We start from the raw sequence: 27,842 nt of genomic DNA on the forward strand, positions 1-27,842 counted from the left end.
TCTAGAACATCTAGAGTCTATTGGAGGGTCGCAAATGTAACCCCATTATTTAGAAAGGGAGGCAGAGAGAAAACGGGTAATTATTGATTAGTTAGCCTGGCGTCTGTAGTGGGAAAAATACTGGTGTCCATGGTAAAAGACCAGTTTCTAGAAAATACTAGTGTCCATTGTCAGAGCACTTGGAAAATGGTGGTAGGATTGGACCGAGTCGGCATGGATTTACAAGAGGGAAATCATGCTTGACAAATCTACTGGAATTCTTTCAGGATGTAACTAGCAGAGTTGATGAGGGGCTGGCAGTGGGTGTGATTTTATTTGGACTTTCAGAAGGCTTTCAACAAAGTCCCACATAAGAGATTGGCATGTAAAATTAAAGCAAATGGTGTATTGAGATGGATATAAAACTGGTTGGCAGACTGATACAAAAAGTAGGAATAAATGGGTCTTTTTCCGAATGGCAGGCAGTGACTAGTGGGGTAAGCAGGGGTCAGTGCTTAGATGAAACTAAATGTGATATCTCCAAATTTGCAGATGACACAAAGCTCGTGGTAGATGAGCTGTGAGGAGGATGCAGAGATGCTTCAGTGTGATTTGGACAAGTTGAGTGAGTGGGCAAATGCATCACTTGTGCATTATAATGTGGTAAATGTGAGGTTATCCACTTTGTTAACAATAACAGGAAAGCCAATTATTATCTGGTTATAAATTGAGAGAATGGAATGTGCAATGAGACCAGGGTGTCCTCGTACACTAAGCACTGAATGTAAGAGCGCAAGTGCAGCAGGCAGTAAAGAAGGCAAATGGTATGTTGGCCTTCATAGAAGATTAGAGTACAGGAGTTGGAATGTCATGCTGCAATTGTACAAGGCCTTGGTGAGACCACATCTGAAATGTTGTGTACAATTTTGTGCTCCTTATCTGAGGAAGGATGTTCTTGCTGTGGAGGGAGTGCAGAGAAGGTTAACGAGACTGACGTATGAGGAGAGATTTGAGTCGGTTAGGATTATATTCACTGGTGTTTAGAAGAATGAGGGAGATCTCATAGCAACCTATAAAATTCTAACAGGAATAGACAGGTTAGATGTAGGAAGGCTGCTCCTGATAGTGGAAGAATCCAGAACCAGGAGTTGCAGTCTAAAAAAACAAATAGGGTAAACCATTAAGTACTGAGATCTTTTCCCTCAAAGTGGTGAGTTGATGGAATTTCCAACCCAGAACTCGAGAATGAGTTCTATAGCCCTTGGGATTAAAGGATATGGGGGGAACCGATGAGCCATTATCATAACAAATGGCCTACTCCTGCTATTTTCCAAGTTTCTCAATTTCTATATTTAAAGAAACACATGTAAAGTATGTTTATTTGGATTGTGAGAGTGTACAAAGGACATTTTTTCTACTAAAATTCATGCATGTGGCTAAAACAGTGCCACTGTTGACACAGAAGCCAGTCAACAATTCTTACTGGATAGCATTACCTTATCAGAATCAGATGATTGTAGACTAGAATTATTCTCAACGCATTGTACTGGAGCGGGATTTTTTTTCTCTCTCTAGTGCTAGACAGATCCTGTTTAGCTTGCATTTATTATATGTCCCTTTCTGCCACAGATGTAACACACAGGTTCCCTAATTCTATATGCCTTCTGTGGACTTGCTCCTCCACACTGATAGCAATCTTCATTCTTGGTTTGCAGTTCACACCTTCTATACCTCTGCATTCTGTCTGGCTCTGTACTACTTTGTCTGTTAAATACCGCCTTTTACTGTCATTTGTAATTTCCCTCCCAACTTGATGGACCTCACCAGCTTGCACACTTTGAAGTTCCATCATGTCTTTTTCTTCACTTTTTCCATAGCAAGGGCAATTTCTAATGCCTTCTTTAGAGCTAAATCTGTTTGCCAGCAATTTCTTCTGTATGGCCATATTATTCACCCCACAGACTAGCTAGTCTCTCAACATTAAGGGCAGATCCATGTTCACAATGTTCAGCCATTTGCCTCGACCTTACCACAGAAGCTGCTATCACCTCTCTGAGGCCTCTTGCCATCGAATTAACTTTATAACTCTGCATAGTCACCGAGGCCTTTGAATGATGATGCCCTTTTACTATTTCTAGGAATTCCTCAAAGGTTTCAGTGTCAGGGGGGCTGACAAGTCAAGCTCCTCATCAGCGTCTAGATTTGGGTACCGATTCGCGCTCTTCAGCCCGATTGGCCAAATGGGTCCATGACCCTCCGAAACCTCACCCCTTAAAGAGGCTCGCTACCACAATAGCCCAGAAGGAATCATGAGATTCTGGTCTCCAGGGTCAACCCTGACTGCTTGAAGGTTTGGACTGCTCATTTATCCAGTCTGTTGGATATTGGAAGGTAGGTTGCAGTCATGATGTGCTCGCTACCATTTAAGGAGGTGTAATTTTGAAATTCAGCACCCGTGAAGGCTGTTCCATTATCAAACACTGACGCATTTTGTCAATTGTAGTGTGTGACGTCGTAGACTTCATTTCAAATACTGCCATCCACTTTGAATGGACATCAACAAGAGCAGAAACATTGGGCGGGATTTTACAGCTTCACTCACCCTGAAACTGTAAAATCCAGCTCAAGGTCAACTGACCTTTCCTTTGTCCACTCTTTGCCCGCTCCGATTCCTGTGGCGGGTGGGATGGTAAAATTCCAGCCATTATGTTCCAAGAATGGCCCCACATAATCAACATGAACTCGTACCCATGAGCAGCCTGGCTATTCCCAAGGGGCTGTAGCAGGTGACCTTTGTTGCACTTGGCACTGTTCACAGTGCTTCACTAGACTCTCAATGTTGGCATTAATGCCAGGCCACCATACATAATTCCTGGTGAGCATCTTCATCTTGGATCTAGCCGGATGGGCACAATGCAGTTCAGCTAGGGGCAACTCCCTTCCTGGTACAGGAACGACTACTCTGGCTCCCCAAAGTATGATGCCAGCTTTGCAACTTAATTCATCTTTTCATACATAATATGGTTCCATTTCTTTAGAAACTGGCTCACAGGCCTTACCTATTAATATCCTGTACCTCACATAGATCCCTGCTGGGCTGGATTTGCTGTGAGACTGGCAAGGTGTCCAAGAAATTAAACACCATAACAATTTACTGCAGTATTGGGGGAGGTGTTACACTGGCACATGCCAAAGCGCACCCACATCCATGATGTGTTACAAGCTTGAATGATGTTTGTAGCCAGACAGAATTAACAGCCAACACTGAATTCTTGCTGACACCATTGTTGGAATTGCCTTGTCTTCTTTAAAAACATTGTGGTCTGTAACAATAGTAAAATGGCTCCCATACATGTGCTGTGGAACTTCTTTACCCTGTATACCATTGATGAGCCACCATTTTCAATCTGAGAGTAACCTTTTTTGGCCTCGGTGGGGGGGTGTTCTCGAGACATACTCTACAGGTCTTTCAGATCCAACATCCATCTTGTGGGACAATACTGCACTGACATGGAAAGGTATCACAGGTTAACAGAAATTCCTTAGATGGGTCAAAATGTACCAATAAACTTGATTAAATGTAACAATTGCCTCACTGTTAAAAGGTTCTTTCTGGGGCGTCTTCCAAAACCAATGCTGCTGCTTCTTTAGCAGTAATTGCAAGAGGGCCAATAATATCAATAAATTTAGTGGAAAATGTCTATAGTAATTCACCATTCCCAAGAATTACTTGAGCTCAGATGGGCTTCTGGGGGCTAGTGCGTCTTTTATTGCTCAGACCTTATCTTCCATGAGGCATAATCCTTGTGCATCTATGCAATACCCTAGACAGGCTACCTCAGTTGCTTGAAAAAGAAATTTCTGCTTCTTGAGGTGAACTCCAGCCTCTTGAAATCTCTTTAGCACCTTCTCTTGTTAGCTCGGGACTCAGCTTCTGTCGATCCAGTTATCACAACATTATTCAGATATACTACAACTGGCAGCAGTCCTTGCAGTAGAATTTCCATTGAACACATGCCAACAATACCAAAGGGAGGCATGTATACTGGAACAAACCATTGTGCGTGTTTATTATAACCTCAGGAATCATCGTCTAACTGAAGTTGCTGACATGCATGGCTCATATCCAGTTTTGTATAAGACTGGCCAGCCAGTTTTGCATACAAATCTCCAATTTGGGGATTAGATACTTATCTAACTTGGCAGCATGATTAACTGTTAATTTGTAATCTCCAGAAATGTGGATGATCTTGTCAAGTTTATCACTGGGACTACGGGTTCTGTCCTCTCTATGAATTGAACTGGCTAGATGAAACTTAGTTCTTCCAATCTCTTCAATTCCATGTCCAACTTTTCTTGCAGGGCATATTGCATTGGTCTTGCTCTTAAAGAAAAAGTGAGGGATTGTCTCTGGATCTACATAGATCGTTGCCTGGAAGGCCTTTATATTACCTAACTTGTTGCAAAAAATGCTCTCATACTTCATTAACTCAAACAAGATACTTAGCACTTGGAAGGTCTCCATCCAATTTAATTTGATTATCTTGAGCTAGTCACAACTTATAAGACTTGGTCCTTGGCCTGATACTGTTATTACTGGGAGCTGAGTGGACTGCTGCCAATAGCTTACAGGTACTGTGATAGTACCCTTTATCATGATGGGTTCCCCTGTGTAAGTTGTTAACTTTGCTGCAGTACCCCTCCAAATAGTGGCTGGATTCCTTCTTATAAATATCAAAATGTGTGTTCTCCTATCACCGTGGCAGAGGCCCCTGCATCAACATCCATCTTTAAGGACTTAACATTTACCAAAAGAATCACCGTGATGAGGGCTACCTTTCCCATTTTCATATTGAATAATGAGTGAATACTTAAATCCTCAGTACTGGACTCTTCCACATTGTGCACTTGCAATGTATTACTGTTAGTTGCGATGTTACTGCCTTGACTAGACTTTATTTTACGTTGGTGCCTTAAGTGGCCATTCCTGTAGCAAAACAATTCAGCCCCTTTATACCTGCGGGCTTCAGGGGAATGATTACCTCTGCACCGGTAACACTATCCTTCAACCTTAGGTGATTGATTGGCTCTTCCAAATTTTCTCACTCTATTGATGGCTGTGTTTGCTTCCCGCTTTAAAATTACATCTTTATTTTTGGTCCCACTGATTCCTGTCCTAACTGGTGAACTGTTCCATTTTGCTTGCTTTGAAGCTCCTGTGCACCCTTCTCAGCGCTCTCCATTGCCAGTGCTATCTGTATCTGTCTAAGCTGCTAGCTTCCTTTTTAAAGCCTCGTTATTTACCCGCAGACTAAACAGCCGTACAGCATATCATTGAGAGTGGCTCTGAAATCGCAGTGCTCTGGGATTTACTTGGCAAGTTGCAATAGTTTCCCCCGGGACTCTCTGCAATATTACCAATGGCGTCAGGTGGTAGTGTGTTTTTATCAATCCACTGTCTCAGTGAATGACTTAGAGGCGGCACGGTAGCACAGTTAGGGCGGCACGGTAGCACAGTGGTTAGCACTGCTGCTTCACAGCTCCAGGGTCCCGGGTTCGATTCCCGGCTCGGGTCACTGTCTGTGTGGAGTTTGCACATTCTCCTCGTGTCTGCGTGGGTTTCCTCCGGGTGCTCCGGTTTCCTCCCACAGTCCAAAGATGTGCGGGTTAGGTTGATTGGCCAGGTTAAAAAAAAAAATTGCCCCTTAGAGTCCTGGGATGCGTAGGTTAGAGGGAATAGTGGGTAAAATATGTGGGGGTAGGGCCTGGGTGGGATTGTGGTCGGTGCAGACTCGATGGGCCGAATGGCCTCCTTCTGCACTGTAGGGTTTCTATGATTTCTATAGAGTTGCCTGTGCTTGTGGAAGTGAGGCTGCACATTAAGTTGTAGGCCTTGGTCCCCCGTGAGCTCAGAAGGATTGCCTTTCTCTTCCCTTCCCCCTCTATTCCATTGGCCTATAAATAGTAGCCTAAACATTCAATGCATTGCGTCCAATCCTCCATAGAGGCATCAAAAGGACTTATCAGTCTGAATTGGGGCATGCCTACAAACAATTTTTTTGTTTCTCAACTTGAACTGAGCTTCAACATGACTTTATACTCTCAACTTTGACCTTTTTTGTCCTCATCGCCAACATAATAGTTTCTGTTCATCAGTTAGGTAAACAATAGCTGCAGCCTTTATATGTAACTATAATGCAGAGGCTAACTGGCTGCCAGTTAGCTTCCAGGATCAAACTGAATACAGAAGCCCATGCTTGCTAGGGTGATCCCTAATTCTGGCCTCTGATTACTGAGTCACGTGACCCTCTCGGCAGATTGCCCCATAAAGGGGACAAACACCAGACTGAATTTCCTTTTTTTTAAACTGGTTGCCTTAGAAATGGTGGCACCATAGAGGTGAACTAGATCTACATGGTCTACCTATTCGATCCTTAAAGGGACTGCTGAAGCCAGCCAGAAGAAAGGGTAAGTTAGCACACTTGACTGAATGTGAAACTGGAATATGCTCCTCCTGGATCCATGTTAAAACCATAGGTCACTGCTTTCCCCATTTGCCCCCCCCCCCCCCCCCCCCCCACTTCATTGCACCCCACAGTTCCTTCTTGATCATCCTCCCTTTCGCTTTAACTGCTTACCTAAGACAACTGATGTTTTAATGCAACTATGTATTTTCTAAGCTTATACAGTTACCAAATGAACCTACAAGCAGGTCATAGAATCCCTACAGAAGGAGGCCATTTGACCCGTCGAGTCTGTACCGACCACAATCCCACCCAGGCCCTATTCCCGTAACCCTCATTTACCCTGCTAATCCCCCTGACACTCGCAGTCAATTTAGCCAATCAATCTTATCTGCATATCTTTGGACTGTGGGAGGAAATCAGAACACACGGAGGAAACCCATGCAGACACTGGAAGAAAGTGCAGACTCCACACAGACAGTGATCCAAGGCTGGAATTGAACCTGGATCCCAGGCACTGAGGCAGCAGTACTAACCAATGTTGGGTATTTCAATAAATTGTGCTCGTTGTGCAGTGTGGTAATATATAGAAAGAACACTCAGATCACTTATTTTGTAATGAAACAAATTATAATTGGTTGTGTTTTGAAATAACCAGGCGATGTGCTTCAGAAAACTTCTACCTGGATGGTGAAAACTAAAATATAATATAATATCTCACTGATAATGGATTAATGTTCCCTTTTTTTTCAATATTATTTCCTCAGAACTTCAAATTCCATGGCTGAAGATGCAAAGATCGAATGGAATGTTCCATTACCAAAGAATTTGGATATTGTAACTCCAAGTACAAATTACTGTGGTAACTAACTTAAATAGCAAGGAGATGGAATTTATTAGACTTGCTCGCTATTTCAGATATTGGACTGCAACATCCCATCACTTTAATTTGCTGGTTCACTCAACTGAGTACCTGATCATAGTCCCATCAATAGATAAAGTAATGGGTAAAGTGCAAGCGTTTCTCCAGAGGAAGGAGAGAGAATGATGTATGGCTGAGAGAACACCAATACTGGAAAATAAAGAGGGGTGAGGGAGGAAGTAAAACTATTCTCCTTAAAATAGTTTTCTACAGGGTACCCCCTGATCTAGGGCCACAACTGCAGAAAATTCCCCGGTTGAAACAACGTAAATGGTCATCAAAGCTACAGCAGGAGATTAGGAGAACCTCTGCAGAAATTCTGGTTGGAAATGTTTTCTTCACTAACCATAGAATTGATTTAATATTACACAAGGTGAGATTCTACTCAACAAGGGCACATAGGGAGATGCTAAACAAAAATAAATTGAAGTAAGAGAAAGTGAACCTGCAGTATCCCTATACACCTCCAAGCAAATAGTTGAAAGCTGTAGTAATGTGTGAATTGGTCACGTATTTACACTTTGTTAAGGAACATAGATTGGAGATGGGAACTTGAGATGAAGCAATTTTGCAAAGTTGAATACATTTGGCAAAATATCATCTGCTTATTTCCTCAGATCAAAGTAAATTTTGTACACCTAGTAGAAGATTTTATTTAGCAAATGCAGTTACTTTAATACATTGTATGTAGTGGTGTCACACTTAATATGCTGGAATAGAAAATGCCTGTCACACTTTGATCAAAATTGCCACATTTGTTTTCGGCAGAAAGAGTTTACTTTTACTGATTTTTGAAACCATTCACTTCTGTAAGATTCCCAACACCCCATCAATGATGTTGTAGGCAATCCAATATTTGTAATGGAAACTTCTTTAAATCAATATCAGAAACGTTCTACTCCACCAGGGTCATTCTGAATCGAAACATTGGCTCTATTCTCTCTCCGCAGATGCTGTCAGATTCTAAGGACGTTCTAACATGCAAGTTCAGTCGGCATTTAGGAAGGCAAATGCAATGTTAGCATTCATGTCGAGAGGGCTAAAATACAAGAGCAGGGATGTACTTCTGAGGCTGGTCAGATCCCGTTTGGAGTATTGTGAGCAGTTTTGATACGGGATCTAAGGCAGCATGTGCTGGCCTTGGAAACAGAGGAGGTTCAGAAGAATGATCTCTGGAATGAAGAGCTTGTCATATGAGGAGCTGTTGAGGACTCTGGGTCTGTACTCATTGGAGTTTAGAAGGATGAAGGAGAATATTATTGAAACTGACAGGATACTGCGAGGTCTGGATAGAGTGAACGTTTCCATTAGTAGGTAAAACTAGAACCAGAGGGCACAACCTCAGGCTAAAGGAACGATTCTTTAAATGATGAGGAGGAATTTCTTTATCCAGAGTGGTGAATCTGAAACTCTTTGCCGCAGAAGCCGTGGAGGCCAGGTCATTGAGTGTCTTTGAAGACAGAGATAGGTTCTTGATTAATAAGGGAATCAAGGGTTATGGGGATGAGAAAAATATCAGCTATGATCGAATGGTGGAGCAGACTTGATGGGCCGAGTGGCCTAATTCTGCTTGAATGCCTTATGGTCTTATGGACATTGGGACCAGTACTGAGCATGAGGCAACCATTCAAAAAGGAACAGATTGCACCTCAGCAGAACTGGGACCAGTGTGTTTGTGAGGTTGTGGAGGAACAAACTTCATTGGAATAAATGAAGGGGGGAATCTAGTCAGGATAGAATGGAACAAAAGACTGATCAGGAGAAACTAACGGAACACTGGATGATGTTTGAAATGATGTACAACAAGGGCACAAGGCAAATGAGCCAGGGCTCTTTGGATGATGAGGTTGATAGAACATATGATGAAATCAAAAGAAATTGATGCTGCATATCATGTGACTTCATGCAAACCTCAGGCCAAATACATTGGTTAAATTTTCAATTTTTGAAACGGTACAGTGTTGGGTGGGTACCACAGCACATTTTCCTGCTGGTTTGGCTAGTAAGAAATCATACCCGATTGCACATTCGAAAGCTCATTAATTATGCATAGACAAGTATCTCACTAAATCATGTGGCAGGTTGGAATGGATTTAATTGTCCTGCCTTTACCTAATGCAGTTGAAGGTCTGCTCCATATTTAAGCACCACTTGAGCCACACATTTCCTACCTTCAGGAGATTTATCAAGATGGCTGCATGCAAGAAGAAGGCTGCATCTGGCTTTAACCAGAGGACGCTTTAATCAGAGGAGTGCACAAACACTGGGATCTGCAGTTCCCAACAGATGGAGCAGCACACTTCTCTGACCTAGAAGGTGATAACAGAGTGGGTCAGCATGGCTGGCAACCATCCCAGCAATGCAATTCAGTGTAGAAAGAGAATGAACGATCTTCAATTAATACTCAGCTTCTTCAATCTCAAATTCCCATCATGGCACCATGAACTCAAAGGGCTGCACTGTTCAGGAGTCTCCTGCTAAGTATGTGTGAGATCCAACGGCACTCTCTCGCATACTTTCACCACCACCATCTCATCTATTCTGCTGCACAAACTCCATCCTTGGCCTGTTCTGGGAGGGTTCACCACACACAGGGGGCATGCATCCTACCCGGCCTTTTCTGCATCCATCTCAAAACTTTGTCTTTATGCAGGGCCAGCTTGCCCACAACAAGAGCGGGCAAGGTCCCAAATTGGAAGAGGGGCTGCAGCATCACTGAGCTCACCAGATTTGAGGAGGATTCTGCTGATTTGACTGAGGATGACGAACTTGCTTCTCCAAGCAACCTAGTACAGATGTGAACTTAGTTCCATTATATCCTAAAATTCACAGTGCATGACTTCGAATCTTCTATTTTGTTTGCTCATGAACTTAATCTGCATCTACTTGCTCATGGACTTAATCTGCCTTAATCTTAATTTGCATCAGCAGGTCAAGTCTTACCAGGAGGGCCAACATAAGCCCCAGCCCACCTTGGAGAAGGATGCTGATGAGCAAAGGCAAGAAGAACAGTCACTGTGTTCACCCGCACTCTCCACCAGCGCAGAGACAGACATCTCAGTGGGTCATGGCTCTAGATTGAACTTGGAGTTAACTTCTGAAGAACATCTCACGAACATCTCATAGCAACTGAAGGCATGACAGCCCAGGTCTCAATGTAAGGACTGCTGGAGTTCTGCAAGAGGTCACCAACACTGCTGGAAATGCATTGACAGGCAAAGATGCAAGAGTCACTCAGAAGACTGGAGTGAAGGATGTAGTCATCATTCCACATTCTGTCCGATATCAAGACTCTGATGTGCGAGCACTTGGTCACCATGGGAAAGGCAGTGGCCATCATGGAGACCTTGTCCAGCAGGTTTGGCTGGATTTATGCTTGGAATGCAAACCATGGCAATCGGTATTAGTGGGATTCATCAGTAGCTAGGAAAGAGTGGGGCGGGGCAGAGCATCTTGACGTCCCTACAGGTGCCCTTTCTCAAGGAGTCAAGAAGGAGCCTTTGGGCATCTACAGGGAGGATGGGTTTCAGCCGGACACCCTAGGGACTTCCACATAGGACATTCCCAAGAGTGTCCTGCTGCACTAAATCTTATTGGGGACAAAAAGGTGATGTATACTTAAAGGCATAGGGCAAGGCTAGCATTTAATGATGAGTACTTTGTATCAGTGTTTAACAAGGAAGAGGATGCTGACACGATATTAGTAGAAACGGAGATGGTAGAGGTAATGGATTGGATGGAAAAGCTGGCTATACTTAAAATGGATGTGTCCCCTGGTCCAGGTGGCTTGCATCCCAGGTTGCTGTAGTAAGTGAGAATGGAGCTAATGGAAGGGCCTGTCATAATCTTCCAATCTTGACTAAATAGGAGGGAAGTGTTAGGATTGGAGCGTGGCGAATATGACACACTTTCTTGGGTAAGGATATTCCTGGTAACTACAGGCAGGTTAAATGATGCACATGGTTTTCGAAACAATCAGGAAAAATAATCAACAGGTACTTGAGTTAATTAAGGACAGACAGCATAGATTTGTAAATGGTAGATCGTAGTTGACTAACCTAATTTAATTTTTTGGTGAAGTAACAGAGACATTGATGTTGTACATATGAATTTTAACAAAAGTTTTTAATAAAGTACCACATAAGTGGCTAACTTAACAAAATTAAAGCTCTTGCAATAGGAAGGTCCAATGTAAGCTTGGATTTAAAAAAGGCTTAAGGACAGAAAACAGGAAGTCATGATTGTATGATTTCGATATTGGAATGCAGAGTAAAATTTCAAAATTTGCTGATCGTTCCAAACTTGGAGGTGTGGCTGACAGTGAGGGTAACATCAATCGACTGCAGCAGGACATGGGCAAACAGAATGGGCAGATGTGGTAGCTGAAATTTAATACAAAGAAATGTGAGAAGATGCACAGGAGGGATTGGGAGAGGCAGTATAGACTGAATGGCACAGTTCTATGAGTGTACAGGGACAGAGGACCTGGGAGTTCTTGTGCATATATCTTTGAAAGCAGGACATATTAAGAGAACAGTTAGCATAGCATGTAGGATCTTGGGCTTCACAAATAATGATATTTAGTATCAAAGCTTCTGCTGAACCTGTATAAACCTCTGGTTAAATCACAATTGGAGTATTGTATCCTGTTTTAGTCACCAAACCTAAGGATGAGGGCCCTTAAGAGGCTGCAGAGAAAAATTACCAGTGATTCCCGAGATGAGGGATTTTAGCTACAAGGTTAAGCTGGAGAAGCTGTGTAATCCTTAGAACAAAGGAGATCAGGGGAAGATTTGATAGAGGTGCACAAGATTGTGACAGTTTAGACAAGGTGGACGAAAAGAAGTTTCCATTAGCTGATGGTACATAGATTAGAGGGACACAGATTTAAGTGCTTAGGCAATTGATGCAGGAGGATAGAATGACCAGGAACTCATTGACTTGGGTATTTTAAGCAGAGATTATGAATGATTTCAAAAAGAAACTGAGTGGGCACTTGGGATGGAGTAGGGCAATGGGACTGATTGGATTTCTTTACAGAGAGCCATCATGGATTTGATGGGCTAAATGCCCTTTCCTGTGCTATAATAACTATGAATCTCTATAAATTCACCCTCTTAGTTCAACTCTTCTGTGGTGGGAATTGGTAACCTGCTCTCATCTCCTGCAACCAAATTACATTTGAGGTTAGCTACTAAATATGGAGACTCCAATATCCCACCAATCAGTTAATTTATACATTTTATATGTTTACTGTTTGATTTACTCAATTCCATAGAGGAGATATATTGTATAACAATGCAGGTAGTATAAAATCAACGCTGCATTTAAAGGGAGCCATGGGCCATTGACCCAAATTCCTAAATCTTATAAAAGTGAAATACTGCAGATGCTGGAAATCTGAGAAGAAATCACAAGTACTGAAAAAACTCAACTGCTCAGGTAGCATCTGTGGACAGAGAAAGCCTTAATTTTTTCAAGTCTAACATGACTGTTGCCAGACCTCCTGAGTTTTTCCAGCCTTTTGAATCATAGAATTATAGTGTGCAGAAGAGGCCATTCGACACATCAATTCTGTACTGACACATTAGAAACACCTGAACTCCCACCTAATCCCATCTGCAAGTCCTTGGCCCATAACTCTGAATGTTATGACGTGCCAAGTGCTCATCCAGGTACTTTTTAAAGGATGTGAGGCAACCTGACTCTACCGCCCTCCTAAGCAATGCATTCCAGACCATCACCACTCTCTGGGTTTAAAAACACTTTTCCTCACATCTCCCCCAACCCTCCTTTGCCTAAATGTTATACAGTGTTCTTGTTGTGACATTATTAAATTTGATGACCTAAAACTTTCAAATGCATCCCGTGATCTACTGTGTTTATTCCCTGTCAGAGGTTGATAATGAGTTTAGAAATTACCTTTGGCGGTCATTAATGGATGAGCATTTAACAGGTTCATTTGACAATTGTATCTCTGCTATTTTAATGGAGACATAATGCGTAGAGTAACATTTTTTTAACATCTGTTTAAGTTCTATGAAAGGAGAGACCTGAACAAAATATCTGCTCAGACATTTATCCAGTAATTCCAAACATATGTTAATATCAATACAAATATGATATTTAAGATTGTGGGATAATTCAGCCAGTCCATTTTCCTTAATTTTGCTATTATGAATCTATAGCCAACATAAACATTGAATGCTTTATTCACTATTGATTTATTTTCTGTTACTAGACATTATAAATACAACACCAAGGAATGAAATGTCTCCTGATTATCTGACTTTGAAACCTGATAGTAAAAGACAAGTTGTTGATGTAAAACAGGTAAGTCTGGGATGTTTCTTTGCATTGACTGTCTTTTAATTACATTAATTTCCCAGAGTTGCGAGTTGCTATGCACTCTTGCCTCCACTTTTTGATGTCCTGGTCCCATTAAAACCCATTGCCCTCTCCCATCCTGGCTATTCACCCTCATTTCTGCTCCTTTTAGTTTTAACATAAATAGCTGACATCTGGGTTAGCAATTCTCTGGCTCACAAAGCACTATCGAATCCTGCTTTTGTCTGCCAAAAACTGCTCACTGAAGATTCCGATGCTTCCTTTTCTCCACTATGAACTATCTTCTTAAACCCCTCTACACTGTCTGCTTCCATATCCCTCCCCACCCAACAACATGGATGAGGGGGTTAATGGGCATCTTTGGGATTTAACATTGACCGGGCTCTTGCCTAGCAGTTTGAGAGTGTTGTGAACCCCACATTACTTCTGTGGGGAGGTACAAAGAAATAGTGCCGGTCACCTTAAGACAGAGAGAGGGAAGAGCGGGTGGGGGGGGGGGGGGGTCAAAGGCCAGCCTTGCCGGCACACACAAACTGCCTTCCAAGTGTCAGGTTCTGTGATTGGGCACTGAGTACCTCACCGTGCGGGCACCTCAGTAGATTGCTTCAGGAAATATGGGCAAGCCATGCGACTCCATTTAATCTCTGAGTTGCCACTAAATTCTGATGAGCAGAGCGCTACTTGACGTCTCACCTCTGACTTATTTGCAGCTGACTTATTTTCCTGCCAGTGACCAACTGGCACACTTGGAGTGCCCCCTGTCAATTAGGAGTGCCCCCTGTCAATTAGGAGTGCCCCCTGTCAATTAGGAGTGCCCCCTGGCATGATTAAGCAGGCTAGACCACCAAGTTTTCTACTGCTGGATTAAATTCCGCCCTTTGTTTTTACTGAAGCTGAGACTCTGTTCAGTGGCCCCGGCTACTTCCATCCATTCCCAGCTCACTGGGCTAAACTTCTAAAGGTCTCTCCCCATCCAAATCCTGAACTTCTTATCTTACTCCAGTTTCAGCCTATTTCCTATTTCCTCTCATGTCCTTTCCGAGCTTCCCTTTTCCCTGAGCTTCAACTTGCGAGCCCTCAACTTGATGCTCGCTAGATTGTTGACCTCTGAACTTCCCTTCTTCATTTTTGTGTTAGGTAATACTTTTCTATCTTCACCCAGAGTATGTAAGGACCTAAGAAACAGGAGTTTCCTGGTCAGCCATAGTGCAGAAGGCAACAGCAAACCATTGCACCACTTTGCCAAGCACAATTATGGACCAAGTGGAAATCCATGATCAAAATGCCCTCTTCAAAGAGAAAGTTAGGATCAATGGGGTGCTTGAAGTGCATTCAACCGTGAAGGGAAATAAAAATAAATATAGGTGGCTGGAGGATGATAGAAATCCAATGAGCTGACAGCTGAATCTTTTACAAGACATTACAAGTTGAATTTGTTACAGATCAAAAGACTGCAAGTGCAATGGAGAGTGTTTCAATGATTTCAGCTTGCTGGGAAGCCTCAGCAACTTCAAATCAAGGCTGTATGCATGCAATGGAGCTGAGTGCACAGTTGGGCAGACTAGAAACCCCCCTCCCCAGTGAAATTGACATCTCCTCTCTGCCAGAGGACTTCAAATGGGTCTGCTCTCACCTGCAGCTTTGGAAAATCTCTGGTGCAGAATGGAGTGCTGCAATGATTTAAAATCCTGCCTGGTGAAAGGTGGTGGTCGGGGTGGGGGGGGGGGGGGGGGGGGGGGTGTGTGGTGGGGTGGCGGCGGTGGGAGCTTGGAGGTTAAAGTTACCTGCACAGCTGACAGGCAGGAATGGAGAAATTGATCACTGGGCTGTCTAAAATCACTGTCAGGGGTGATGTTCAGGTCTGCCAGGGCTAGAAGGGGCAATCCAGCCACAGCACCCCTATCCCGGCAGAGAGTGGCGAGGTCAACCACAAGACCCTTGAGGAACCTGTCATTTGCACTTTGGCAGCAGCAGAGGGCAAATGACCACTGGACCTAACTCCTTGAGCTCTCTTGGGGCCCAAGTGCCAGATCAGGGAGTAATGCACTATTGGCACTGCCAAGAGTTTAGGGGGAGGGGCAGGGACAAGGGGGGAATGCTTCTCATTGCTGAAGAATTAGTTGGTCGTGCTTCCTTGACCCCCGGGGCCCAACACGCTAGAGGACCTGTGTGAAAACCTACCCGGTACAGATCCCGGGGAGGCGGGTGACTAGCGAGAGCTATTTGAATCGGGCTGCAAGCCCACTAATTATGTTCAAAACATTGTTTTGAATATGCATGCAGCGTGGCCTGGGAGAGTCACGAGGGGTTTGGTGACCAGTTTTCTTTCTTCGTTCTGGCAATTGTCTGAGGCTTTACTCTCATCTGTGTCTATTACCCCAAGACTTGATTGTTCCAACACTCCCTGGCTGGTGTCTCATTTTCTTTTCTTCATAAACTTGAGGCCATTGCAAGAATTCAACGTGAATTCCAGGGGTTTTGACATGCCAAAGTCAAGAGGTGCAGATTAGTTTGTTGCAATGTATTACAAAATATAAATCTTAAACCAGGTATTGGTTAACAAGTTGGGACAGGTTTTACATCTCATGTTAACCTTGGACGTGGAACACACTACTTGCTTGGACATTGTGGCGTCTTCCTCTGTGTCTCTTCCTCTCTGGGTTCTGCTGTAATATATTTATATTGTTGTGAGGAGGTCAGTTGTGTTTTTTCTCCAACATGAGAATGAGTTTCTTGGCTGTTTTCTGTTATCCTGTTTTGAATGCAAAACTGCACAAATAGCTAAATTCTGTATTCCTTTGGAATGTAACTACATTTCTTTCCTTAACAGATCCTTTCACTTGTATGTTTTCTTCTCGCACAAACATCCTGATCAATCTTAAGCTGTCGTCTTGTACCAGTATTTCAGCAGTTCAAAATTTTAAGTAAAGTCAGTCCGTATAGTTTCTCAGATATGCAATTGAGATCAGGGGTTTAACAATGTTTCTGCTAAAATACTTCAGTGACTAAGCCAGGACAAGTTAATGCCTTGCTCTTATAATTTACCTGAATTAATTGTATGGCTATTTTAAAATGCATGCAGATAGTTGCCATGGGGTCTTTGTAAACTCATACCCTTTATAATGGATCTATGTGCACCATTAAATCCTTAGGGCCCAAGGTCCTATCCAATAAGAATTCCCAGATCATAAGATTCCAATATTGAAACAGAAACGTAATGGTTACAATAGTTAACATGATTAAGCACTAATTATTCTTGGATATTAGTATAATTCTCATACAATTGGTCATCCAAAGCTCTGCTGCCCATGTGGTAATTGCATCAAGTTCTGTTCCTCCTTCACCCCTCGGCTCATTGAGTGTATTTAAGACCGCGATAGATAGGCTCTTGATTGTTACGGGGAAAAGACCGGAAAATGGATTTTTTTTATTCATTTGTAGGACACGGGCGTCGCTGGCTGGCCAGCATTTATTGCCCATCCCTAGTTGCCCTTGAGAAGGTGCTGGTGAGCTGCCTTCTTGAATCGCTGCAGTCCATGCTCTGTGGGTTGACCCACAATGCCGTTAGGGAGGGAATTCCAGGATTTTGACCCAGCGACGGCAAAGGAAGGGCAATATATTTCCAAGTCAGGATGGTGAGTGGCTTGGAGGGGAACCTGTTGAGAAACTATGATTGAATGGTGGAGAAGGCCTGATGGGCCGAATGGCCTAATCTTGCACCTATATCTTATAGTCTTATGGATCTACATTGGTTCCTGGCTAAGCAACATCTCAACTTCAAAATTGCCTTCTTTTAGATCCCTCCATGACTTTGCCCATCCCAATCTGTAATCTCCAGCTCTAAGAACCTTCAAGAATTAATTTAACAATAATCTTGTACATCACATACTAATATTCCAATCCTTGGCCGGAGTCTGAAATGTGGTGGGGCCATGTGGTGGCGACCAATAATGTTTTGCTTAATGTAGATAAAGGTTAAGATTCAAGACACCTGCTTTTGGAATAAGGCCATAAGATTCCACCAGTTTTGAACAAGCAAAAAAAAAGAATTTTACTGTATTAGTTCAGAAAAATAAAACAATTTAAAAGATATATTTTGTACTCTAACATAAGTAGACGAACTGTAGTCAGAAACATCAGAGTAAAACACTGATTCAGTCAGAGTCGATGGATTTCTCAAGAAACCATCCGGATGTTAGTCCCACTGAGTTACCCAATCTCACTCAACTTGTTTTACTCACAAGGCTTTTCAATCTCCACATTTTGAAGATCTGTGGTTTGGGATTCTCTCCAGATGCCACTCCCACTCGGACAGTTTTAATAAGGGCCCATCTCATATGCTTTCAGTATTGTTTTCTGAAATTCCTTCTCCCTGGCTTTCCAAGTATGCTTACTAGCACACTTTCAGATCTACTGCTGTGCCAAACAGAACACCAAAAAAGGGCTACCAATGCCCCATCAGCCTTCTTTGCTTAAAATCTGCTCCCCACAGCTTTCTTTAACTTAACTGGAACCTCTGCCTGTCCCTGTCTGGAACTAGTTGGCTGGATCCCCAAAGCCGACTCCTTCAGAACAATGGTTCACTGTCCCTTGAACTGATCTGGGAGACCTATCAAAACACTCTGAGAGGTTCCCGCCTTTTACTAGGCAGGAACCAATGTAACAAGCATTGGAACATCCTGTACCTTTAAATATTAACATCTCCGCAGCCAGGGCACAGAGCAACAGATTTGATGTACTAGTATAATAAAGTAGATAGTCGTTATGCATAAAGCTGGATTCAACTGATACCTTTTGAGATGACCAAGATTAAATGGATTCCTTGGAATTAAATTGTTTCTACAGGGCCATTGGAGACAAATTCTGCATGTATTCTGTAGTCATCCTACTGTTTTCAATGAGAAAATAAATTGCTTATTGTTAAATCCAAGATGTCCATAAGTGGATCACTTTAATACATTTGATTAGCATACAATACATAAATGCTTTCTTTTTTAGAGGAGCAACCTGCCAAACAGTAAAACAGTAATTGACCTTACAGAAGATGATGAATGGTGTATTAACAATCAAAGTCGGAAAAAAGGTACTGCTGTCTTGTGTTCTGATTCAAAGCAATAAATGAAGATCACTTTTATTTTAGCAATCTACCTCTTTAAACTATTGGGGAATTTTAATATGCAATGTGTGTAATTAAGAAAATCAAATAAAAATGTGAATATTTAATATTTTGTGTACAAGCAATATAAAATACTATTTACTTACCTGTAGCATTTGTTCACAGGGAATCAAGAACTAGTGTAGCCTTCAGATGATTCTAGGTTGGTTGCGAAGAGCAGACAAAATCCATTGCCCAATTTAAAGTCCATACATTTTTGCACAAACTTGCACCAGGTCCTGTTCACCTATCACTTCCATGCTTGCTATCCTAAAAATTGGCTCCTGATCTGGTAACATCTTAGTGTTTGAGCCAAGACTGTAATGAGGTCTGGAGCTAAGTGGCCTTAATGGAACCCAAGCTGGGCACTCGTGAATGGTTTATTGTGAGTAAGTGCTGCTTGAGAGCGCTATCAATGACACCTTCCATTACCTTGCTGTTGTTTGACAGTGGACTGTTGAATGGTGATTGGTCAAATTGGATGTGTCCTTTTTTTTCGTGGAATGTGGGTATTGTTGGCTGGGCCAGCATTTAATGCCCATCCTAATTGCCCTTCAACTGAGAGGCTTGCTAAGCCATTTCAGAGGGGATTTGAGTCACCAGACTAGGTAAGGATGCCCAATTTCCATCCCTAAAACACATTAGTTATCCACGTGAGTTTTTATGATAATGAACATTGATTTCACAGTCATCATTCAACTTTCATCACCAGCCATGGTGGCATTTAGACCCAGGTCTCCAGAGCAATGCCCTAATACGAAGAGGCAGAGCTGGTAGAACAATCTATTGCCCAGTGACAATACCACTATGCCACAGCCTCCCCAATGTTGTAAGTGTACTGGTATAACTTGACTAGCGGTTTGTTCTGGAGCACAGTTGTTCAGTAATGCAGCCAGATGTTATCAGGACCGAAATAGTATTTATATCGAGTGCCTTCAACTATATGATATCCTGCGGAGTGATTCAAATTGGCTGAAGACTGTCATTGATGCTGGAGATCTCCGGAGGAAGCTATGATGGATTATTGGGTCGAGGTTTTCGACTGAAGATGACTGGAAGTGCTTCAACTTTGTCTTTTGCACTGATGTATGCTGTGCTGCCCTAGCATTAAGGATGAAAATATTTATTGTGGCTCCTGGTTATCTTTATTATCCACCATCATTCAGAACTGGATGTGGCAGGCCTGCAGAGGTTTGATCTATCTGTTGTTTGTGTAATAGCTTGACTCTCATGCATGCTGCTTCTGTTCTGCAGGCATGTGGTCCTATTTTGCAACTCCACCAGGTTGGTACTTCATTTTTAATATATCTGCTGCTACTCCTGACATGCCCACTTATGATCCTTATTGAATCAGGGTTGGCTCCCTGGCTCAATCTCGATGGTAATAGAGTGAGGGATTAGCCAGGCTATGAGATTACAGATAGAAGCATGGAAAAAGGAGTATGCTGCTTTGCCCTTTGAGCTTGCTCTGCCATTCAATGTGAGCATGGCTGATCCTCCATCTCAATGCATGTACCTGCACTCTCCCATACACCTTGATGCCTTTAGAATCTGGAAATCTATCTATTTCCTTAAATATATTCAGTGACTTGGCCTCCACAACCTTCTGTAACAGAGAATTCCACAGATTCACCATCCTCTAAGTGAAGAGTTTTCTCCTCATCTCAATCCTAAATGGCCTACTCTGTATCCTGAAACTGACCCCCTTGTTCTAGAACCCCAAACCCCCCAACCAGAGGAAACAACATCCCTACATCAAGTCTGTCCAACCCTGTCAGAATTTTATACGATTTAATTCGATTCCCTCTCATTCTTCTAAACTCTAGTGAATACAGGCCCAGTTGACCCAATCTCTCCTCGTATGACAATCCTGCCATCCCAGAAATTAGTCTGGTGGACCCTTGCTACACTCCCTCTATGGCAAGTATATCCTTTCTTAGATAAGAAGTCCAAAACTGCACAAAATACTCCCGATGTGGTCTCAAATAGGCCCTGTACAGTTGCAATAAGACATCCTTGCTTCCTATACTTGGGCCCTCTTGCAATGAAGGCCTACATACTATTTGCCTTCCAAACTACTTGCTTGCTTTCAGTGACTGATGTACAAGGATACCAAGGTCCCTTGGTATGTCAACGTTTCCCAACCTTATCACCATTTAAATAATGTTCTGCCATTCTGTTTTGCCTTTCAAAGTGGATAACTTCACATTTATCCATGTTCTACTGCATCTGCTGTGTATTTGCCCACTTGAAGTCTCTTAACATCCTCCTCACCACTCATTCCTACCAAATCTTGTCTTGACAGCAAACTTGGAAATATTTAGTTCCCTCATCAAAACCATTGATGAATATTGTGAATAGTTGGGGCCCAAGCACTGATCCCTGCAGAACCCACTTGTCACTGTTTGTCACTTTGAAAAAGACCCATTTATTCCTCCTTTGTTTCTTGCCTGCTAACCAATTCTCTTTCCATGCCAATATATTACCCCCAACCCCATGTGCTTAATTTTGCACACAACTCTTGTGTGGGACTTTATAGCTTTCCAAAAATCCAGACAACACATCCACTGGTTCTCCCTTATCTATTCTGTGAGTTACACCCTCAAAAAGCTCTAGTAAGTTTGTCAAGCATGATTTCCTTTTCATAAATCCATGTTGACTGTGTCTAATATTGTTTGAATGCATTTCTGCTGCTGATGACGCACTGCATGGTTGGTCCAGTTTTGAGCTGCTAGATCTGTTCTGAATCTGTACCATTTAGCAAAGTCATTATACCACACAACATAATGGTGCATGTCCTAATGTGAATATGTTACTTCCTTCTCGATAGGGACTGTGTAGTGGTCACTCCTACTAATACCATCGTGGACAGATGCATCTGATAGGACGAGATCATATAAACTTGTCTCACTTGGTTTTCTCATTACCTGGCACAGGCCTAGTCTGACACATGTCGTTCAAGACTCAGTGAGCTCAGTCAATAGTGGTGCTACTGAGGCATGCTTAATGGACAATGAAAGCCCCCACCTGTATAGTGCATTCTATGTCTCTGCTCCCCTCTGAAGGTTATATGAAGTAGAAGCAGGTGTAGGCCATTTGACCTATCAAGCCTGCTCTGCCATTCAATAAATCTAAATATGGCCTTAACTCCGCTCCCACCGCCCCCTGCACACATACACACAAACAACTCTCGACTCTTTTATTTCTTCCTCCAGGTGATTTTAACACCTATGGACAGAAATCCACACAGTTTTCAGAGAAGGATATATCCTCAAGACAGCAAAGCAGAAGTAAATCTGGTCTCTAGCAGCTTCCAGCCTTCAGACACAGGAAAAGATACCCCTTTCAACTCCAAACAGCATCTGAAAACAACTAAGCTGGAATTGTCTATGAAAGGCAACCTGACGAACTCTACTCCGCAATCCCAGGGGAACACTAAAACAACAGAACACTTTTATCTGAATTAGTTCAGATTAAAACAAATATAGTATCAATTTTACTGCTTCAGTAACAGTAGAAAACACCGGCTGCAAACAAAATGGCTCTGACAAAATGCCAGGAACTGCTCAAAACATCCTGCAGAGAAGCATGATTAAAATGCATTTCACAAAGGCATAGTATCAGCACACTGGGCTCACCACTGATGTGAGCTAGCCTGGACTAGTTTTTGTTGTGTCCTTTGTCTAGCCTAACATATATCAAGTTATCCCAGCAGTCTCTGCTTTTCAAGCTCCTATCTCATGCTTTTTCATACTGCTGATGTGCTATGCTACCTCACACTTGCTAACAAATGAAAAATACCTTGTGCACTCTAACTGTGTCAAATATTTTTCCATAACACTCCTATAAAGTATCTTGGGTGGGAGATTCTATTACATTCAATGCACTATATAAATGCACATTGTTTGATAGTGAAACTAAACCCCATTGACTAAAGGGACTCCAGCAGTTGGATATTGAATTAGTTAAGGGCAGAAAGTAAAGAGAACTGGTGCATAGTAGTTTTTCAAATTGAAGGAAATATAAACTAGACCATTACTCTTTGATATGTATTAAAGATATTGACTTGGAGATATGGGTCATGACTCCAAAATTTGCAGAGTTCAGAAAGCACAGGAATTAAGTAAATGATGAGGAAAATAGTAATATACATTTGAGGGCATGGATAACATGCTGAAGTGGGCAGATGCATGGAGAATGACAATTGTGAAGTTGCACATTTTGATAGAGACTGAAGAGCAACAATGTAAACTAAAAGAAGCAATTTTACTGAGATTCAGGAACAGACACTATTAGTTGAAGATGGCAGGACAGGTTGAGAAGGCATTTTTTAAGAAAAACTTAAGATCCTGGGCTTTATTAATAGACATAGAATACAAAGCAAGTTGCGCTGTGTTGGTCGAAAAAAATCCTGTACTAGAATTAATGGAGTTAAGAATCAGATGTGATGTGTTTAAATATGGCTAATTAGTCCAATATGAGCTGGAAAAAATCTTTTGCAAACTGGACCTGCATATCCGTGCAGAAGACCTACTTGAAGCTCGAGACTGGTGAAGCTCATGTTTCCTGTTGCTGAGTGTAACATTGTTTTATTCATAGACGGGTATTCATTGTGTACTCACAGAATCCCTGGCTTCATTAGTAATGGCATAGAATATAAAAGCAAGGTAGTTGAGCTAAATCTTTATTATAAACACTAGTAGCTGGAGAATTGTGTTCAAATCTGAATACCACAAATCTGAATACCACATGTTGTGGGAAAAATGCCACTTGTGAGTCAGGCTTGAAGGTTTCAACAGTACAGTTTTATTTAACGAAGCTTCGTGGAGAAAAGGCACTGGCACTCCGCAGTGCTTCTGAACAGCTACCTTCTCTCAATGAGACAATAGGAGCGGTCCATCTTTATACCCTTTACACAATAGATGGACCGGACATCTAGCCATTATCACATCGTTGTAATCAAGTAGAATCATAGAATCATAGATTCGTTGTAATCAAGTAGGTGATCGATCGTTAAACACATCAACACATCGTTATAGACAAATACAGACAGATACAGACATAAGCATGTTAACATCGCATTGTTCTATGAATGGATACATTTCCTACGTCAGTGACTATCAATGACTTTAGTTTCGGTCTATTCATACAGTAGTTGACAGTAATTGGTTTTCCTGCAGTTATGTATTCCCGATCCCACCTGTAGTTAATCTCATTATCTATCCCTATTGTCCTTATCTTTAAGCCCTGGCTGGCTTCCTGTAAGATTTGATTCCTGCAAGATTTGATTCCTGCATGTTTAACTTTGGATAGCTGTCTGTCCTTTATGTTTTAATCTCAGGTGACTGTTTGTACTAAAAGTCAGTGTCTGTTTAATGTCTCTTTCCCAGGTAACTGTGTGCCAGGCCATCATCTTATGTGTACCCATCTGTATATTTTTCCTCCTTCACCACACTTAGAATGTAAAGGCCATAGAAAGTTAATTTGAGATGTTAATTTGTATATCATTTGGAAGTTCATTATATTCAGGTGATGAGCATTAATTATGGACTCACCAATGGGCATCTTATAAGAGCAGACTGAAAGTGTGGCTTTTTGTTGGAGGTGTCTCAATATAAAAACTTGTAATTATTACAATTAGGCTCCAATAATCTATCCTTCATTACCTGACTACTTGAGTTCTAATATGGTAACAGGATGGTGGCTTGAAGATGTTGTTTTTTAAGCCATAAAATTAAAATACTCCTGGCCATTGTGGAAAACTACAGAAGGCAATCTCAAATTGTCATCTTGATTATCCTGTGTCCCTGAAGTCTGGAAGAATGAGATTACTGCCCTATCAAAGAGAAAACAAGGTGTGGTCTTGGTGAAATTTGGTAAATTGGGCTTGAGTTTTCCTTTATTATGGAGCACATCTTTCATTTCATCCCCAGAGTTAACAAAGAATGGCTTTCATTTGCCTTTTTAGACACCATACTACTAGCTGTTCATTCCTATGCCACACGTTCTCCAGAGGCCTTGTCACTTCCTGTGTAAAGTAATATGAGAAGTAAGGTATAATGGATCCCTGAATTGAATCCTATAAGAAATAAAAATACCCGTGGATCCTCATCAGAATTTGATTTTTGGAAAATGAGAGTATGATGTTAGTGTACCTTTTAAGAGATTTTTTTCCCCCTAAATCATGTTTTCTACAGTTGTAGGCAGGCCTTTTTGGCTTCAGTTGTTTTTTCATAATGGCACCAGTTTGTCTGGAGGAGTCTTTTTATTGCTGCTTAAATGGGAGTTTGTTTATTTTTACTGGGATGTTTATGACTCTGCAATGTTAGGAGAAAAACTGGTTGGAAGAACAGGTGATAGGAGCGCTTTCATTTTCAGTTTGGGGCTGCCGGTTTTAGAATCATAGAATAGAAACCCTACAGTGCAGGAAGAGGCCATTCGGCCCATCGAGTCTGCACCGACCACAATCCCACCCAGGCCCTACCCCCATATCCCTACATATTTTCACCCGCTAATCTCTCTAACCTACACATCTCGGGACACTAAGTGGCAATTTTAGCATGGCCAATCAACCTAACCCGCACATCTTTGGACTGTGGGAGGAAACCGGAGCACCCGGAGGAAACCCACGCAGACACGAGGAGAATGTGCAAACTCCACACAGACAGTGACCCGAGCCGGGAATCGAACCCGGGTCCCTGGAGCTGTGAAGCAGCAGTGCTAACCACTGTGCTACCGTGCCACCCTAGCCATTGTGCTACCGTGCGCCCTAGTGTTTAGTGTTAGAAGGGACAGCAAGTTGAAAAGAAGTCTCTCTCTCCCGGGTTTTGGAAATTTTATGGGTTTGCTGAAAGCCTTCCTGGAGAAGAAAATATGCTGTTGGTGGCTTGACCAGAGTCTACCTGGGGTTCTGGGAAGCTGTTTTGACTTCACACTGTTCTGGGTGTGTAAAGGGGACTACTAGAACTTACAAGACTGAGTTTTCAATTCTCCAACCAAGGGTCTCAATTCCAATATCACGTGAACATTAGACCTTGCTGTGTTAAACCTGTTTAAAGGGTTTTGTCTATGGCAAAGGTTTTGTTTGATTGGAACATTTTAGATATATTTGTTGAGGGTTCTATGTTATCGTGGTTTTTTTGTTTGTAATTGATAAAAGTTATTGCTAATTTTTCTTTCCATACGTTTTAACTATATTCTTAATTAAACTTTGTTTGATAAAAGCTCCCTAGTGGGCCATTTGAATCATTCTTGAAGTGAAACATGTGCTTATCCTAGCCAAATTCAAGATACAAAACTTATGATCCAGACGGGCTTCATAAAACACTTTGGAGTTTCTGACCTGAACTATAACAAAAGTTATTCCTCAGATGTGTTCTTCACGTTAAACTGCCAACCTTTAGTAGAATTTGGTAATTCGGGTATTCCCAGATCCATCCTAATCTATAAATGATTGATTGTACTCTGGTATCTCGTTGACAGGAAACTGGTTCTAATTCTCAGAGTCACAGAATTATTACAGCACAGAAGGAGGCTTTTCAGTACGTACTATTTGAGCCAGCATTCCAGATGTGCATTTCACCTAGTGATATTCCACTGCATTCTCCCCATAATTCTGCACGTTCTTCCTTTTCAGATAATAATTCAATTCCCTCATGCCTCAATTGAACTTTCCTCTACCAAACACACTGACTTTTGGTTCTTGGAGAAGGAGACTCTGGTAGATCTCATAGAATCATAGAAACCCTACAGTGCAGAAGGAGGCCATTCGGCCCATCGAGTCTGCACCGACCACAATCCCACCCAGGCCCTACCCCCACATATTTACCCGCTAAGCCCTCTAACCTACGCATCTCAGGATTCTAAGGGGCAATTTTTAACCTGGCCAATCAACCTAACCCGCACATCTTTGGACTGTGGGAGGAAACCGGAGTACCCGGAGGAAACCCACGCAGACACGAGGAGAATGTGCAAACTCCACACAGACAGTGACCCGAGCCGGGAATCGAACCCGGGACCCTGGAGCTGTGAAGCAGCAGTGCTAACCACTGCGCTACCGTGCCGCCCATCTGCCTTAAAAAAAAATTGTGGCAAAACATTAATTACCATTCAACCTTCTTGGAACAAATAATGCAATCCGCTGTTACACGTGGCATAGAAGACGCTGTGATTACCAGGTTTTGAAAATAACCAGACACAGTGCGATTTGAAAGGATTAAAGACAGAATCGTGATGAAAGCACATATAGCAAATTTGACTATTTCAGCAGAAGATGAAATTGAAGCTAATAAACAAATAAATCCCCAGGAAAAGTTAATTGATGCTTAGCTGCGACTGTCTAGTATCATTTGTATAGTGAATTGCTCAACTTTGAAATGACACTTGAAGAAGAAAATTCTGATGAAGAGCATGAAGATGATGAATTGAACAGATTATACAGGTCACAAGGAGTTTTAATCCTGTGAATGTATTGATCGTAGATTTTGTTAAATGTGCGATATGTGCATGTACCTCAACGATATATGGTGTAAACGCACTAAAATATTGATTCACTGAGTTATGATCAACATAAGGTTAAGGTGCTTGCTTTAGATTTGGTAATGATTACATCTTTGAGGTCACACGAGTGGTAATTCCATGTAAAATACTGGAGTAAGGCATTTTATATGTATCGATGTTTCTGGTGAAACCTTTGTGAAAAGGCACAAATGAAACTACACATAGAATACGATATGGCAGTTATTTTGGAAAAATTAGTTGATAAAGAGTGTACCTAATCAGGACGTAAATATCCTCTTAACAAAACTAGATGTTTCTGTTCAGAGTGGTAGGAAACTATTAATGGGACCAGGTGCTGTGGATAAGGGAAAAGGAGCAAATTGTCTCAAGATTCCACTAAAATTTGCTCACCTGACTTACCAACAGTTAAAAATCCTGCTAAAAGATGCAGATATATTTGATAAGAAGCTTAATA

The 27,842-nt window shown here is 42.0% G+C and overlaps 1 protein-coding gene across 1 annotated transcript in view; it reads left to right on the forward strand.

Moving 5' to 3' along the window:
* Positions 1 to 27,842, forward strand: part of LOC144510452 (uncharacterized) — a 73,163-nt gene that overhangs the window by 32,763 nt on the left and 12,558 nt on the right. Inside the window, exons 7-9 of the mRNA XM_078239895.1 lie at positions 7,211 to 7,305; positions 13,607 to 13,698; positions 18,712 to 18,796. Of these exons, the coding sequence (XP_078096021.1) occupies positions 7,211 to 7,305; positions 13,607 to 13,698; positions 18,712 to 18,796 (272 nt within the window). The remainder of the gene's footprint in view (positions 1 to 7,210; positions 7,306 to 13,606; positions 13,699 to 18,711; positions 18,797 to 27,842) is intronic.

Source organism: Mustelus asterias, chromosome 23 (genome assembly GCF_964213995.1).
Source record: "Mustelus asterias chromosome 23, sMusAst1.hap1.1, whole genome shotgun sequence".
Lineage (NCBI taxonomy): Eukaryota > Metazoa > Chordata > Chondrichthyes > Carcharhiniformes > Triakidae > Mustelus > Mustelus asterias.